Source organism: Conger conger, chromosome 5 (assembly GCF_963514075.1).
Source record: "Conger conger chromosome 5, fConCon1.1, whole genome shotgun sequence".
Taxonomy (NCBI): domain Eukaryota; kingdom Metazoa; phylum Chordata; class Actinopteri; order Anguilliformes; family Congridae; genus Conger; species Conger conger.
The window spans coordinates 14,890,816-14,907,682 of record NC_083764.1 but is presented as its reverse complement, the minus strand read 5'-3'; the positions used below and the strand labels follow the sequence as shown (position 1 = coordinate 14,907,682).

General features: G+C 44.6%; 2 protein-coding genes across 5 annotated transcripts; both read right to left on the bottom strand.

The window, feature by feature from the left end:
- Positions 1 to 1,194: 1,194 nt before the first annotated feature.
- lats1 (large tumor suppressor kinase 1) lies at positions 1,195 to 11,812 on the bottom strand. 4 transcript variants are annotated; one of them, XM_061241860.1, is made up of 8 exons: positions 11,623 to 11,812; positions 9,798 to 10,292; positions 8,836 to 8,986; positions 6,846 to 8,317; positions 4,955 to 5,537; positions 3,947 to 4,129; positions 3,267 to 3,373; positions 1,195 to 3,149 (listed from the first exon to the last, which is right to left on the bottom strand). In XM_061241860.1, exons 2-8 carry the CDS (start codon positions 10,152 to 10,154, stop codon positions 2,625 to 2,627), a joined length of 3,378 nt encoding a protein of 1,125 aa, XP_061097844.1. In that variant the 5' UTR covers positions 10,155 to 10,292; positions 11,623 to 11,812; the 3' UTR covers positions 1,195 to 2,624. The 4 variants fall into 4 exon arrangements, 3 of the variants coding, with proteins under 3 accessions (XP_061097844.1, XP_061097846.1, XP_061097845.1); XM_061241862.1 differs by lacking the exon at positions 11,623 to 11,812 and adding an exon at positions 11,138 to 11,397; XM_061241861.1 differs by lacking the exon at positions 11,623 to 11,812 and adding an exon at positions 10,967 to 11,111.
- A 153-nt stretch (positions 11,813 to 11,965) lies between these two features.
- Positions 11,966 to 16,741, bottom strand: nup43 (nucleoporin 43). The gene is made up of 8 exons (XM_061241863.1): positions 16,496 to 16,741; positions 15,964 to 16,086; positions 15,660 to 15,737; positions 15,331 to 15,493; positions 14,410 to 14,545; positions 14,086 to 14,237; positions 13,827 to 13,943; positions 11,966 to 12,749 (listed from the first exon to the last, which is right to left on the bottom strand). The coding sequence occupies exons 1-8, from the start codon at positions 16,613 to 16,615 to the stop codon at positions 12,520 to 12,522; spliced, it is 1,119 nt and encodes a 372-aa protein (XP_061097847.1). The 5' UTR covers positions 16,616 to 16,741; the 3' UTR covers positions 11,966 to 12,519.
- Between the last annotated feature and the right edge of the window lie 126 nt (positions 16,742 to 16,867).

The window sequence follows — 16,867 nt, the reverse complement described above, 5'->3', positions numbered from 1 at the left end:
CATGCGTTGCGTTGATTGTTGGCACAAGAGGTTCCTAATTGAATCGGAATCTATTCCCCCCCATTTCAGGGCACCATAATGTTTGGGACACAGCAATGTAGTGTAAATAAAAGTAGTCGTGTTTAATATTGGTGCATATCCTTTGCATGCATCACCAGTTGCTGGGTGTCCTGTCTGGTGATGCTCTGCCAGGCTTGTATTGCAGCCAGAGCATCACCAGTTGCTGGGTGTCCTCCCTGGTGATGCTCTGCCAGGCTTGTATTGTAGCCATCTTTAGCTCATGCTTGTTTCAGGGGCTAGTCCCCCTAAGTTCTCTTCAGCATATGAAAGACTTTCTCAATTGGGTTCTGTTTGAGTGATTGATTTTGGCCATTGTTTAGCTTTCGCAATGGGATCACTGTCTTGCTGTAATGAACTGCTGGCCAATGAGTTTTGAGGCATTTGCTTTAAGTTGAGCAGATAGAATCGCTCTATACACTTCAGAATTCATTTTCAGTTATATCATCACTGAAGATAAGTGAGCCAGTACCTTTGGCAGCCATACATGCCCAGACCATAACACCCCACAACCATGTTTCACAGATGAGGTGGTATGTTTTCGATCTTTGTCAGATCCTTCTCTCCTCCATGCTTTGCTCTTGGCATCACTCTGTGGCTAACTAGTGGTTAGCATCTTGCAGTGTAGCCTCTGTATTTCGGATCATGACAGTGGTCATTGTCAAATCCACACCTGACTCCTAAAGAGTGTTTCTGATCTGTCAGACAGGTGTTTGGGGATGTTTCGTTATTATGGATTCTTCTGTCAGCAGCTGTGGAGGTCTTGCTTGTCCTGCCAGTCCCTTTGCGATTAGTATGCTCTTTTCCTAAAAGTTGATTTGTCTCTAACCATTTTATCATGGTTTCTCAGACTCGTAATGGCTTGTTTGACTTTCATCATTGTATACAGAACTAAATTACCTTATTGATGGGCTATCAGTCTTGTGATCTATAGCTAGGTTTCACTTGTTATATTATTAATGATTATTTCATAAATTCAGCTCTTAATTCCAAAGAGAAAATTGGTTCTGTTTGCCTAGCCTCAAGCAATGCATTTACGACTTGTCTACAGCAAAGTATATTAGTCATACTGCCCTTAAATCTAGTAAAATGAAGTGCCGTTTAGTATTCATTTTATGATAGAAAAAAAATACAACATTATATTGTGCTTTATATATTTTATTCATCATTCTCCTCTCCCTGCACCCACCCCCATAACATTTACCACTAAACCAAATTTGGATATCATGTTAACATGATTACAGTTAAAAAAACAGTGCAGGAATATCAATGATCATACACCCAGAACTACATTCAAACCTCTCCAAGATATGCAAAATTCCCTGGAGTTCAGAAATGCACTTGCTGTGAGCCTTTTGGAGCCACTGGTAGGCTTCTAAAACAGCGTTATCTAGTGCCATCCCACACATTTTATAAACAGTCTTTAATTTATCGCATTAATCCTTTATGAGCTGCCAGCCATGTCTGGGAAGTATCCAAGTCATTGCTTCATACTTTGGTTGGGCGGCGATGGTGGTGGTGTATCAGTGAAGGCACAGTTGCTAAAGACCGAGAACACAGACAGGATAGGAGCATTTCATATAACAAATTCCAGGAAAACATTCCAAATTATGTCTTAGCTTTGAATATTAGCAATAAAACTGGTGTGCTTTTCACTTAGTTCTTTTGGAGACAAAAAATGTACAAGACATGTTGAAGGCCAAGAATGATCAACAACCTTAGAGGAACCAAGCTTAAATGGAATAATGAAGTAGTAGAGGGCCTGCCTTCAGGAGGTTCATCACAGAAACCCACACAATAGAGAACATTATTTACATGAAATTTATACAGCATAATTTATAAATACATTTATATGTATAAATTAGAAAGAAATACACAAACTGCTAAGACAATCCACTATCTTGCTTAAACTAGTGTTTTCATTTTTTTTTTTTAAATGCCAGTCAAATTAATTTTTCTTCTTATGTATTTGGTAAAAGAAATCCGATGATCTCAAAGGCACTGCAGCATTTCAAGAGTTTAACATTTTCAATCCCTGCAATTCTATTCAGACCAATTCTGCCATTCCCTTCCCAACTTCTCTTAGTACAACATCTAATCAAATATAAATTAAGACACATTTGCAATGAAATTAAGTTCCAACTACAAAACAAGTTCCATAGTGTATGCTGAAAGTTACCATTATCACCAGTTTACAATATTTCAAATAAATTAAGGCTTAATAAGGGGGTTTATTTCTTGGGGTGGGGGGGGGGACCTCTTTCCAAGTACAGAGCACCCAGACATATTAAACAATTTCCTTTTTACATCAGTTCCAACCACATTGTTGTAGTGTACAATATACATCCCATAATAATAAATACACCTTTTGTGTGGTCAGAGCCAGACCCAACCCCCTCTGCTTGAACAGACACCAGAATCCATCAAGGCCATGCATCCCCCACTCTGTGCTGGACCTCGAAGAGAGTAAGGCCCAACCACGTGCCATCCATGGCCTAAAAACGGTCTTTCTGTCCTATTCTAACCTTGGACACACCACACGTTGGGCTATCAAAAAGCGGAGTTGTCTACACGTACACCAGGTCACGGCCCTGTGCCCCCCGGGTGGGCTCCCGCTCCCCCTGGTCTTCCCTCGGGCCCTCCAGTTCGGGGTCGTCCTCGTCGTAGCCTTCGTACTCGATGGGCTTGGGGCTGCTGTAGGGGTGTCCGTTGTCGTCGAAGAAGCGGCGGAAGGTGAACTCGTAGAAGGCGTGCTCGGGGTGCTTGCCGTTTTTGTACCAGCCGTTGAGCGTGTCGTTGTGGTTGCCCTCGCCGTCGTCGCTGCTCCACAGCTTGTCGGGGTCGACGGGGTCGAAGTTGGAGGTGTCGGTGCAGTGCGTGATCTTGGGGATGTACGGGGCGGGCTTCTGCTGCTGCCGCAGGTCGCTGGAGAAGTCGATGGTTTTGAAGAAGGGCTGCGCTTTGATCTCGTCCGCGCCGTTCTTCCCCAGCCGATCGTCCGGACCTCGGCACAGCTTGACTATCAGGTCGGACGCCTCAGGGCTCAGCTTCGCCTGCGGAGGTATGTGCAGGGTGGTCTGCCAGTTGATCACCTAGAATGGCAGACAATACAAAAAAAGTGATTACTCAGCCAGCAGGAGATCTGATACAGGGCTTACCCATCAATTCAGGAGACAGGGAATCAGTACAGTAGCAGCAATTAGGATTACCTTGATTTGCGTTTCCAGGGGTGCCGTTGCTAGGAAAGGGGGCTGCCCTACTACCATTTCATACAGAATGACGCCAACACTCCACCAATCACAGAGCTGGGTATAACCTAAGGGAAAGAGCAGGTTCATTATGAGCCAAAACAAAAATGTATTATTTTTTTTAGGGTTCCCAATATTCTCAAGACATTATTTTCCAGGAAATTTTAAGCAATGACATGGAAATGTGCTTTTGTGGTTTTGGCCTATAACACATTCATTCATTAAATATTTTCCAGGATAACAACTTGTTTTCCAGGACTTTTAACCAATTCTCTCATTTTCCATGACTGGGAAACTGCATCCAAAAATCTCAGGTTTTCCAAAACATATATTATAAAACCCAGACTATATTACTAATTATAGAATTTAAATACCTCCATAAATTACATTACATTACTGGCATTTGGCAGACACTCTTATCCAGAGCGACGTACAGTTGATTAGACTAAGCAGGAGACAATCCTCCCCTGGAGCAATTAAGGGCCTTGCTCAAGGGCTCACCGGCTGTGCAGATCTAAGTGTGGCTACACCGGGATTAGAACCACTGACCTTTGCGTGTCCCAGTCATGTACCTTAACCACTATGCTACAGGCCGCCCCGGTTGATGAATATGTTGTCGTAACTAAGTGCATGACGGTCACCTGTGCGGAGCAGGACCTCCGGGGCGATATAGTTGGGCGTGCCGACGAGAGAGTGGGCCAGGCAGCGCTGGTGCTGCCGCGCTGCCCGCCGCTCCAGGGGCTTCAGCCGGTCTCCGCAGCGACAGTTGCCCGAGTCCTCCCACTCTTTGCTGAAATCCATGCTGTCCTGCCGGATGTGGTCGCCTGGAGGCAGAAGAGCACTGCCTTTACAATGGTGACTGTCACCATACACTGTATTATGCTGTACACTTTACATGATCTGAACAATTGACTGACATCCATGGCGCCACAGCAACAAGGATATAACATTATAAGAATTGTAAATGAACTTTATGAAATAATTAGTTACTGCATGTTTGATGCATCGTAATAAACAGCGGTGCATTTCTCCAGGGAGCAGATCATTAATTTCATGTTAGGCCTTTTGACCCATGTTTAATCATCATGTTGTGATCGTGTTTCAGAGAACTCTGAACATAAACATCAAATAAACAAAGAGCAATCTTAGGTACACCTACAAAAGGGGAAATCACTAACAGCATGTTTCTATGGAATCAAATCAGACCAGAAAAGGAGTGACCGAATAAACAGGAACTACATTCTTTGGTATATGTTTATGGCACATGGTTTGTAATAATAAAGAGAGAGTTATGACCAATAAAATCAGCAATGTCTAGATTCCTGCATGTAGTCACTTGACCTTAGAACTCCATTAATGTCTTTGATGAATGTATTTTACCACCATCATACTTTCACTGCTCTACAGGGTAAGGTCTACAAAGCAATGAAACAGCATGAAAGAAAGACTTCAGACTGAAAGATTAATATCTTCATCCTTCACCCACACACACACACACACACACACACACACACACACACACACACACACACACACACACACACACACACACACACACACAGACAGCTCATAAGTCTGGGAAAGACCCATTACCAGCTGAAAGAGGGGAAAAAAACCAACAAATCCCACAGAAATAAGCAGGTGCTCACCGCTCTGGTAGTACTTGGAATCGTGGGTCCAGCGGAAGCCAGTGCAGAGGCCAAAGTCGGTGAGCTTGATGTGGCCGTCCCGGTCAATGAGGATGTTGTCGGGTTTGATGTCGCGGTGGATGAAGCCCATCTTGTGAACGCTCTCAACGGCGCATGTGAGCTCGGCAATGTAGAACTGGGCCAGCTCCTCCGGGAAAATTCCCAAACGGATCAGGAGGCTCATCATGTCTCCTCCCGGGATGTAGTCCATGACAAAGTACAGGTTGTCCTTGTCCTGGAAGGAGTAGTAGAGACGCACCACCCACTCGTTGTCGGCCTCGGCCAGGATGTCCCTCTCAGCCTTGACATGGGCCACCTGGTTCCTCAAGAGCACATCCTTCTTGCGCAGCGTTTTCATGGCGTACAGCGCGTTGGTGTCCACCTTGCGTGCCAGGCAGACCTCGCCGAAGGCGCCCACGCCCAGCGTCTTGATCTTGACGAACATGGACTTTTCCATCTTGGCCCGCTTTAGCCGGATGTAGTTGGACTCTTTCTGGGACAGCATCATGCGCATCTGCTCCTGGGCCTCACCCGAGAGACCCACCTGCACATGACACACAGCACAAGGCAGCTGTAGTCAGCCTGGGCCTCTGTGCTGCTCAGCCCTGACTCTCCAGCCCCACAAACCGCACCAAGTTCACACAGCACTCTGGGGAACATGAAACCCGTGCCACAAGAGAGATTCGGCCATCTCTGGGAAACCGCGGAGGTGAGAAGGTCAAGTGTAAAGCCACTAGTGTTGGGGTGAAAATAATTTCAATTTTGCAAATGGATGTATACAACATATACCATCTTTCCTGATTTAATGTGTAGTTACACCAAGGACTGCTCCTTTTCTTTCCCCCAAAAAGGACAGCACCTCACATTCCGTCTTTAATTTCTTTAACATCCATTACTATCGATGGCAATATTCCAAATTCTATCCTTCTTCAGGACTATTTCTGGCCAAATAGTGTTTCGATTCAATGAAGTACAGCAATGTACAGTATGGCAGAAAACTTCCATGCAATATCCCAATGACCAGATATCTCATTAGTGAGCAATAGACGATGGTTTAACATTCAATGTCATCAATGGTCAATGATAAAACATGCAGTCATAAACACTTTCATGTCATTGGTGAAGTACAGTACAAAAGAGAGTTTTGTATGACCATGCTGAAAAACAAGAGAAGGCTTCATGCAGTTAATTTAAAATCAACTTTCCTTCAACAATGGCTTACTTGGTCACCGAACTGTGGAGACTACTTGGGTCACAGCACTTCAGATACCTTTACCTTTTATACCAGCTGTTAGTGAGAGTGAAGAAGAAGGAGGGAAAAAAGCTCAGGAGAGAAAAGAAAAAGCAAAGCTATGACAGAGTTCCATACATTTTAACAGAGTAGTGCCAAATAAAGAACTGAAACAAGACAAAGGACAGATTTACAGGGAGAAAGATCAGGAAATTTGTGCTTATAATGAATCCAACTTCAGAGAAATCCTCACATTTTTCAACTAATTATCACAAGACTGCCTGAGGTGGTGATGGCCAAAACAGACCTCAGCAGTGTAGACCAGGGCTACCCAGTCCTGAAAAGAAAACCCTGATCCTATAGGTTTTCATTCCAACCCTAATTTGGCACCTCTGGTTCTATTAATTCATTTCAATTAATTTCAGCTCAGCAAGATCTTTAGCTGTTGAATGAGGTGTGCTTTGTTAGGGTTGGAGTGAAGTCCTACAGGACAGTCGATCTCCAGGAGCAGGGAAGTCCTACAGGATGGTAGAGCTCCAGGAGCAGGGTTGGGCAGCCCAGGTCTACACAGTTGTGCTATAGATCCATGACACAATTCTGTGACGACAGTGGAGCTCTCACCCTCTGCATCTCGCTCTCCAGCTGCTTTTTGCGACGGATCCGCTGCTGGTGGTTCTTCAGGATGTTCTCCACGTGCTGCTCCATGAAGAACTTGAAGGCCTGCGGGGAGTAGAGTGGGACACGCCGGTCCTCCTCCTTCTTGTTCCGGCGCACGGGGACCGGGGACGTGGTTATCTGCTTCTTCTCCCGGTCCGTCGGCGGCGGCACCACCGTCCCGCCCTCCGAGCCCTCCATCCTTTCGCCGGCACTGCCGCCACTCCCCCCGCCCTCCTCCTCCGCCGGCTCCTCCTTCCCGCCGCCGCCCTTGGGGGTGGGATCGTAACCCTGGCAGGTTGCAGCAGGCTGCTGGAGGAGGTGTTTAGGGTAGGGGGGCGGGGGACCCTGGTAGCCAGGGACTTCAGGTACAACGGTGATAGGGGCGGGTCCCTCCTGGTAGGGGCTCGGAGGGGGTGGCTGTTGCTGCTGCTGCTGCTGTTGCTGCTGCTGCATCCAGGGGGGGTGGGTGGGAGCAACGGCTGTGTGAAGCTCTGGCTTCTGCACCCGCATGCTCTTGACGGGCTGCAGGATGGGGGCCTGGGTGATGGCCGTCACTGTAGTGGCAGAGGGCTGGGAGCTGGCCGGGTGACTCTGCCGGCTGCTCAGCTGGTGGCTGTTGAAGGAGTTGGAGCGGACGGGGATGTTATGCGGCCACGAGGGCGGGATCTCGTGACCGCTGCCGCCCGGGGAGGGCTGGGGCTGGGGCCAGGAAGGGGGCAGTCCCGGGACGCTCAGGTTGTACAGGTCCAGGTTGTGACTGTTGCGGTTGGGCACGAGCATGGACTGGGGGAGGTTTCCGCCATTGACGTAGGTAGGGGAAGACGCGGGGCCTCCGGCCTGCATTTGCAGGGCCGTGGGGCTTTGCCGGCTGCCCTGGCCCATCGGGTAAGGAGGTGGGGGCTGACGTCCGCCCCCACTCAGGGCCACATTCTGGTGTCCCACATACTCAGGCTGCCCTGAGCTGCCCTGGGGCCAGCCAGAGGGAAAGCTAAACTTGTTCCCCCCAGAGCTCTGCATGATGATAGGCTGGCGACCAACCGGAACAGGACTGATGCCCCTCTGGTTCTGAGGTGGAGGAGCGGAGTACCCCTCAGACCAGGCTCCTTGCGGGACGGGGGAGATGCGGGGCACCAGGTAATCCATGTTCCCGGAGAAGCGCTTGGTGGAGGGGTTGGTCTCCCATGACGGCGGGGGCGGGGTCGTGCCTCTGTTTGGGGGAGGTGTGACGCTGCGCACCTGGGGAGGCAGGGGAGGGTTGACTCTCTGCCCGTTTCCAGGGTGACCTTGCCAGGCCATGTCTCCCTGGGCACCCTGGGTGTCGGGGTGGTACATCAGTCCATCCACCACGAGGGGCCCGTGCCTCTGGGAGGCCACGGGCTCCTTGGAGCCCTTCAAGCTTGGCTTCCTCAGCACAGGCTGCTGGATGTGGGCGGGACCTGGTGCACAGTAAACACACAGTAAACATACCATCACACAGAACGGACTAGATGAACATCATTTCGGGAATGCCTATGGTAGAGCATGAGAGAGAATTATGTTAATGAGGACTAGGGGTGAATCAAAACTTGAATACCGTGTTCAGAAATGCAGTGTGTTGTGTACAGATATGTCTTCCAGTTGACAAATAATATTTTGAATATATGAGATGAGGAAAAAGAGGATATTAAACAGAAAATAAAACATGTTTTGCTGCATTTCCCAACACACTGACAGATCCATGTTTTAAATAAGATGGACATATCGATATACATGTGGTGTGAGGAACCCACCAATCACACAAAATCTCATCTGTTTAAGGATCTGTTTGATAGAGGAGCTGTACAGCTTTAAAACTGCTGAACACAACAACAAAAAGCAGAGGGTCTCAGAAGGCAGGGGCAATAACAGGTTTCCACGGACACCCAGAGTAAATGACCGCAGGATGAGCCACGGGTCCCAGGGGACAGACACCTACAGGGTGCTTTCATTCCCGCGTTGACGGGTCGTGCGGCTGCGGCCACCATCTGCTCCCTCCACGGGTCCTGGTAGCTCATCTTACTGATGTACTCGATGGCGGCCTCCACGCTGCAGCTGTTGGTCTGCTTCAGCGCACGGATCACCATCTCCTGTGCGGACAGCATTCACAAACGCAACATCAGCAGGGGGAAGGGGGACAGGGTCATGTTACCCCCTGGTACTGCAACGTCATTAACATTCATTTCAAAAACCCGCTCCGTTTCAACCGTGCACTTTCTAAAGACGCACGTTAAAATTTCATGAAAGCAGACAGGGGTTCTCACTAAACTTGCACTGCCATATGATTTCAAAATTACAACACTTTGGAGCGTGAAAGAAGGATGCCTCACTGCTTTAACTGAATGTGAAAGGACTAAAATGAAGTAAGCAAATTACCCCATGATGACTGTTGCCATAAACATCTTTACTATGCAACAATGACATCCTGAGCATGATAACAATGCCAAAGCTAGCCATTCCACATACCAACGTTCACATATTTCAAACCAATCTTACAAAACAAGGTATACACTCAAGCACCTCTTACAACTTTTATCACGGTCTCTCAAGACAGTGACATTAAATCGAGTATTGACTGTATTCATCTGTATTAAACCGAGGTGAGCCCCAACTCTCAAAATTACCAATCACCTACAAGTCCAGCACGTTTTCAATCATTTTGAAGCAGCAATGCCAGCACATTTTCATCATAAAAAACAGTATCTATGGATCTAGCTGCAAGCTCTTCCTAAGCAAACAAGTTTCCAAAGGAGACTTATTGAGCTCCTGCCAATGCTGTTTCATGTTTTTCAAAACATCTACTCTAAGCCAAATGACTTAGCCTAAAACCTGACAAAGCCTAAACCACCAATTTTGTGCTCCACTTGCATTTGAAAATGTATGAAACCCAGAGTTCTTTACCTCCTCAAAGCCTGCGTTCTGCAGCTCCAGCAGCATCTGCTTGTTGACCTCAGTACCGCGGGAGGAGGAGCTGGGCTCGTTAGCGAAGGGCATCAGGGACTTGCGGATCTCCTGTAAGGCCTTATGGTAGGGGTGCTTGGGGTTGCTGGTCCGACCCTGCTGCCTGAGGTCCTCGGCCAGCGCCTTCCCTGCACCGGGATTCGGATCCATTTTAGCAGGGTCCGAAGGCCTGGAGAGATTCCGCAGGCTCTCGCGGATTTCCTGCAGCATCTGCTGACTGTTGCCACTGTAGTTGGTGGCGGGAAAGGTCTTGGGTCGCATTTGTCGGTATCCTTCGGGTTTCTCCCCTCTCTTCATGTAAGAACATGTATGTGGACAGGCAGGGGTGAAAGGGGGGCAGCAGCAGGACTGTCTCTCGTGGCAGGGTGTCAAATTGTCTAGTTGGTGCAGCCTGGTTCCTCTTCACATCTGCGTGCTCCAGCCTGGTCAGTACATCTGAGGGAAGAGAATGCAAAATAATAAGCTACCTGAGTTTTTTTTTTTTTTTTTTTTGAAAAAAAAAAAAAAAAAAAAGAAGGTAAAATGAGCTCTATTCAACATTTAACTGAATACACATGCTGCCCCACAATATATTCAATAAAGTTACTCGCCATAAACCCATCTAATGTTTCACCAAAGACTAGGTCACCAAAGACCAGGACTAAGACATAGCCCTCATCCTATGGTTTGTATACATCGTTAGATTCTGATTTTTTCACTGAAAAAACTAAAGTTCTTGACGACCTAGATTAAAGGTTCTCTTTCAACGCCCAATTACGACATCTGAAATTGTAAACACCACCAGCATCACAACAATTGCGGTTTGTTACTACTAAAAAGAGAAGTACTAAATGTCAGTCAAGCTTATTTTGATAGCTCGCCATTTGAACAGATTGTAAAGTATCTTCAGGTAACATTAGCTATGGGCAGTTATCCTTTCTTGCACTGCTTTAGAGAAGCACTAAAACCTAAAACAATGCACATTCAAATGACACACTGCAGAATAAAAACAGCTAACTTTAGGTTAGCTAAATGGCTAACAACCCAACTTAAAATAACGAAAAAGGCTGCGACAAGTCAAATCTACATTAACGTTACCTAACGATAGCAAATATAAAATACATTTGTACCTTAACTTTGGTTATTCGATTTCAAGTAACTTAGCTAGCTAGCAGCTCAAGCAAATACTAGGTAACTTAACTAGCTGGCTAACAACGCTATTATTTGTTTCCCCTCATAACTAACAATGAATAGTTTGCTCAAAAACAATTAGCTCCCCATTTACATAATAAACGAAATACCCATCAAGACAGACACCTCCACCGATTTCTGTGGCTATCACTAAACTAGCCAGTCAGCTAACAAACGGGGCGCCTTCTCCATCTTGTCCACTAAGGCCTGTCCTGGCTGATAACGCTGTAGGCTCTTGCTAACAGGCCTAGTTCAGCTAGCTAGGTGCGGTCATAAAGTTCCAAATGTTTAGCCAGCTAGCTCGCTCGCTCGCTTTAGTTAACTAGCCCGCTCGCCGGCTAGCACAAGTGTGATTGTAAATAAAGTAGTTAGTCAGTCAGTGTTGTCAACACCACTAAAGTTACTCCCTAAATACTTTTCGATGTGAAAGACTGAGTTCCTTAAAAGTAAAATTATCTTGATTATCCAGTTCCAGAGTGTTATCAGTTCGGAGTAAAGTTTTCAATCGGAAAGACGAGGGGCCTGCGATATCCAGCAAGCTTGCTAACGTTAGCTGGCTTGCCAACCAGCGACGGACATTTCACAAAGAACTTACCCACAGTCTCTGGATTCTATTTCATCGCTAGACTCCAGCCACGGAAACGAGTTGTAAATCGCGTAGATTAATTTTGTCAGTATCGTGTTTATTTCTTATTAGCAGATCATTCGCGTTCGCACTTTCATTCTTTCCCGTGTGGCTTGGAAATTGAAGTCTGTCAGACGGGTTGCCCGGATGTATGGTTCTTTTTCCCCCATTTCCCAGCAACCCCCGCAATACAGAAAACAGGACGAGTTGCTTTTCTTGTTTCTGACACCGTTTAAGTCGGAACCGTTTTCTACATACAGTAGAAACAAGGTGATACTTGACGCTATGAAACGAATAATTGATTTAAACCGTAGAAGAGATAATATATTTATTTACAAGCCCCACTGTGGTCATACACTCGAACAGGAGTTTTAGTCTGAGGATTAGTCAATGGCATCTATCAAATCAAATAAAAATCACGTGTATCAATAATATACAATTTTCTTACAAATATAACATGTTTATTTTAAAATAACTTTTATTATATGAAAGCCCAATGGTGCCACATTCTCATAATTCAGATTTCAAACTCAAAAAATGAAACACCGATTAGTAAAGTCATTGCAAATATTAACATTCATCTGGTGAGGAGGCGCATGAAGCTTAAATTATGAATGTGAACGTGTAGATTTTCAGGATTTTTGCTTTTTATCAACTTTCAAAACATAACAATGTTGGAGTCTTTACAAAGCTTTTCAAACATGGAAACATTATGACAAAACATTTTAATGAATCATGGATTATGGCCTTTAGATGAATACTGAATGAACAACCCAAAAAAAAAAAAATGAATGCGCAAGTTATGGCAATGGTCACAAACTGCTCAGGAAATAAGCTGAATTAAAGTTCATTGCACCAAGCCGCACTCTAGACTGGAACCTCTCTGTTGATGTATATGGCCTCTCCGTCAGTTCCACAGACAAGACACTGGTCCAGCACATCCAGACTGTTCACAGACAGGGTCTGACTCGGCAACATGTGTGTAGTCTCGAGATGACCCTTACTGGAGTCTCCACTCAACCAGCCACTGGTGAGTGACTGGTTGCCATCACCTGGTGCAACTGTACTGCGAGACATGGCGCTGGTGTTTCGACCACCTTTGAAAAGAAAACGTTTGTGGATTATATTAAACAGTCGTGGATATGAAATGTTCCAAGTGTTCCCATTCAGGCTACAACTCTCCAATATATAATGCCCTACGACCTTTTAAAATCTCTACTGAATATGAATAAATATGAAATACAATTTTTTTTAAAACATGGATCAGCTGTGCCAATAACTTCAAATTATTTTATTTTTCGCATGACTGTGCTACAAGAGTCCTAACAAACCTCAATACAACTCGTCAAGCACAAATAAGTATTGGCTGCAATCACTGATTAGCTACACTAATTTATCAATGTCACAATTTATACCAAAGATCAGTGTCTGACTATGAGATTAACATGACACTATTGCCAACCATCCTTTGCACTGATCAGGATTTGTTTCCAGATTGGAATAGACAATTACACCAAGGACAAGGACAAGTGGATTTGCTGGCCAATGGACTCACTATCGTGGAAGTCATTTATTAATATACTACTACACAGCAGGTATCCACTAGAGTACAACCTATACTTTGACAAACTCCACAATCTGAGGTACATGAACAGGTCAAAATTTGACCATACAGCACACACTACAAAAATCTAAGAATGACAGTAGACAGTGTGCTTTCATTTAAGTGCCTTCATATAAGGCTTTTTGATTCCATTTAATTTTAGAAGAATAGCTTAGTTCCTTCAATTTTTGGAAAATAAGTGATGACTAAGCCATGTGATTTTTTGTCCTGGTCTTTACTTTCCATAGAAGCTCAAGCCAGCTCTCCAAATGCTCATTGTAAAAGGTTCTTGCCGGAGAACTGGCCAAAATGTTACTTTCACTAAGCAATTGCCAATATGCTAATTATCCAACCTTTATTAGGCTTGGTGCTTGCAGATTATAAAACAAAGGATGTCCAATTCCAGACTATTGTGATTCATCTTTGACCTATACATGTAATTTCTATGCACACTTTGCTGTAGACACACAGCCACAGGTAGATACCAAGCCAAACTCAATACCTCCTGGTTGAGGACACTTAACACTTACAAACTGCCTGCTGATTTGACCTTCTCAGTTTCACAACTTACCCTGTAAGAAGGAAGGCACGGAGGAACTAGTGGAACTCTCCCAATGCAACAAGGAGCCATCTTCTGAGCATGTGAACAAGTGGTCTGTGTTTGATGGATGGAAGTGGACTTCCCACACTAGGGATAAAAACACAGGAAAAGAATACTGAACAGGACCAGCATTTACAAAGATACACATTTCTCAGAGATAGACGAAGTAGAAAAAGTCAGATTAGCAGTAAATGGGTTAGTACATTAATGAAAGTAAATATGCACTCACTTTCAGCAGAATGTGCCTCCATCATGGATAAGGGCATAGTACCCTGTCTGACATCCCACAGGCAGAGCATTCCGTCCTGCCCCCCAGTTGCCACAATATGCTGTTGGTTGGGATGTCTATCCACACAGTGCAGAGGAACTCTATTCCCAGTCCTGTGAAGTAAAGGTAAAAATATTTATATCATATCATATCATATCATATCATATCATATCATATCATATCATATCATTGCATTGCATTATTTGAAAATGTCATCATGACTCTGGTCTGGTTGATCATGCCAAATTAACAATGGTGCGTAACTAAGGAACAAAGTGAGCTCACAGAGAAAGGATCTGTGATGGTTCATTGCTCTGTTGCCTGAAGTCCCAAAGTTTCAGCTGGCCAAAAGAGTTGACAGTGAGGACCTCTGTTGTTCTCAGGAAAGTCACAGCGTGGATTGTACTGCTGTCAGCATTCTCTGGAATTTGAATACAAGTAAGACACAATCCCTTGAATAGCAAACACAAATAAATATTATTTGCACTAAAAATACTATCTTGATTATATTGATAGGTATCAAATCAGAATGAGAATTCTTAAGTGCTTTTCATTCTCCTGTATTAAGATTACTTTGTGTACAGTGTTGGCTATGAAAATGTGCTGCAGTATTCCAGTGGTTATGTGTATGCTTGTTACTATAACTGAAACTCATTCACAAAATGTCACTTTCAAGTTCCTAAAAGCTGAAGGATCCTAACTTAATTGTCGAGCTGATAATATATTAACAGTAACAGTCAGGTATATGGATATCAATATTTCAGTCAAGCATCATAGATGTTCTTTAAAGTAACAGGACAATAAGCCTTGATTCACTGAATCCATATTTGTTAAGACATTCTGAATACGAATGGCGACATGGCCCAGGCAGTAAGAGCAGTCGTCTGGCAGTTGGAGGGTTGCCGGTTCGATCCCCCGACTGGGCTGTGTCGAAGTGTCCCTGAGCAAGACACCTAACCCCCAAATGCTCCTGATGAGCTGGTCAGCGCCTTGCATGGCAGCCAATCGCCATCGGTGTGTGAGTGTGTGTATGAATGGGTGAATGAGAAGCATCAATTGTACAGCGCTTTGGATAAAGGCGCTATATATATAAATGCCTACCATTTAATATGTTTGTCCTATAATTACCATGTACAGTATAAATTAATCTCTAGTTTAGTTGTAGCAATCGCACCAGCTGATGTGTAGTAAGCTGCCGCCACCCACCTATAGTGCGCAGGATTCCTTTGTGGTCAGCTCGAAAGAGATTGATCCTCCCATCTTCTCCAATTGTCACGATTTCTGGGCTGTTACAGACCAACCCTGTGCATGGAGCATCGTCACAAGGGTAGTGGTGAGCTCTATCCCACAGCTGTGCCACAGATAAGGTCTGTAATGACAAAGGTAAATAAAATTATCTGTCAGTTGCAAAATGACTGAAATGTGTATTTTGAAGATATACTGGGTCAAATTTACATCCACCGCTCTACAGAACAGGCTTCCTCCAATAGAAAACTGAAGTTGCAGCAACGAGAACAATAATAAAGATAATGCACCTGGCTATTTTGATGATGACGGAAGATAGTCACTGCTCCAGTCGAGGAGGCTGTAGCGATTCTCTCTTGGTCCAGAAACTGAAAGGGAAAAATGGTTATCTTTTAAAATTCCTCTATTAAATGAAGTGAATACCAAAAACAGTAGCCTATAGAACATAATCATGGCTCAGCGCAGTAGCCAGGTAGGCCATATTATAATACCAGCACTGGCAGTTCAAACTGGTAGGCCAACCATTGCGAACGTAGGCTACACTGTCAGTCAAGTCTACTGGCGTTCTCAAGTGCATAAACACAGAATGCTTACCTGAAGGTCCAGTACATCTCCGTTATGCTTATATTCGCAAAGTAACTGAGGATCTCCTTCAAACTCATCGTCCATATTAGAAACGCCATGCTCTCCAATAGACCAGATCGAAACTTTGTTATCCTGAAATTAAATAATTTAATGTTAGCATAACAAACTCGTAACACGGTTAACGTTATTCTTACATAATCATCAATAATCAGTAATTTATCAGTAAGTTACCGTTTGGAAATGTGTCTTGGTAAATCCACTTGCCTTACCCGAGGCAAGTTAACGTTAATTAACGTTAACGTTGAACCAAAACAGCTCGTCAGTTAATTTAGGTTACATTAGCTAACGTTAGCAAGTTCAGGTGCGGGCGTTCAAATCCACTTGGATTAGGAACAAATGCAACCACGAGCAACATGCTATGTTACCATTTGTCTGCAAACAAAGACAAAGATCTGATTTTTAATATAAATGCTTTTATAACCCTCTGTTTTCATTGTTCGGAACTTGCATAGTCGCTGCTAACGTTGATTAGCTAACTTACCTCGTTGTCCCAAGACCCTGTAGCGAATATGTCGGGTTGATGTAGGGATGCAGAAGAGACCGGTCTCCATCTTGTTTTGCTAATTTTTTGAGAGACAAATTTGGCGTTAATACAATCCATGTATTTTCAATTCAGACTTCAAATTCGATATCTTGCTGTAAGTTCAAAAACGTGGAAAACTAAACTCATTCAATTTTCTATTTCCCTGAAACTCGCTGGCTCCACCTTTTCCGTAGAATACTTCAGATGTGATTGGTCAACCATGTACGGTGGCCTGGCCCAGACAAACGCGCGTTATTTACAAATATTCATACATTCCCACCATTGTCCCACCAAATAAAATAGACTCATCTGGTATGTGGTAGGATGCAC

Excerpts from the sequence above, each read along its gene's own strand:
- lats1 (XM_061241860.1), bottom strand. The coding sequence starts at position 10,154 with ATGAAGAGAGGGGAGAAACCCGAAGGATACCGACAAATGCGACCCAAG. Across the intron at positions 4,130-4,954 it reads TTCCAAGTACTACCAGAGCG|GCGACCACATCCGGCAGGAC; the intron begins GTGAGCACCTGC and ends TTCTGCCTCCAG. Across the intron at positions 3,374-3,946 it reads GGAGGTCCTGCTCCGCACAG|GTTATACCCAGCTCTGTGAT; the intron begins GTGACCGTCATG and ends TCTTTCCCTTAG.
- nup43 (XM_061241863.1), bottom strand. The coding sequence starts at position 16,615 with ATGGATTGTATTAACGCCAAATTTGTCTCTCAAAAAATTAGCAAAACA. Across the intron at positions 15,738-15,963 it reads GAGATGTACTGGACCTTCAG|TTTCTGGACCAAGAGAGAAT; the intron begins GTAAGCATTCTG and ends TTTCCCTTTCAG. Across the intron at positions 13,944-14,085 it reads GGAGGCACATTCTGCTGAAA|TGTGGGAAGTCCACTTCCAT; the intron begins GTGAGTGCATAT and ends TTTTATCCCTAG.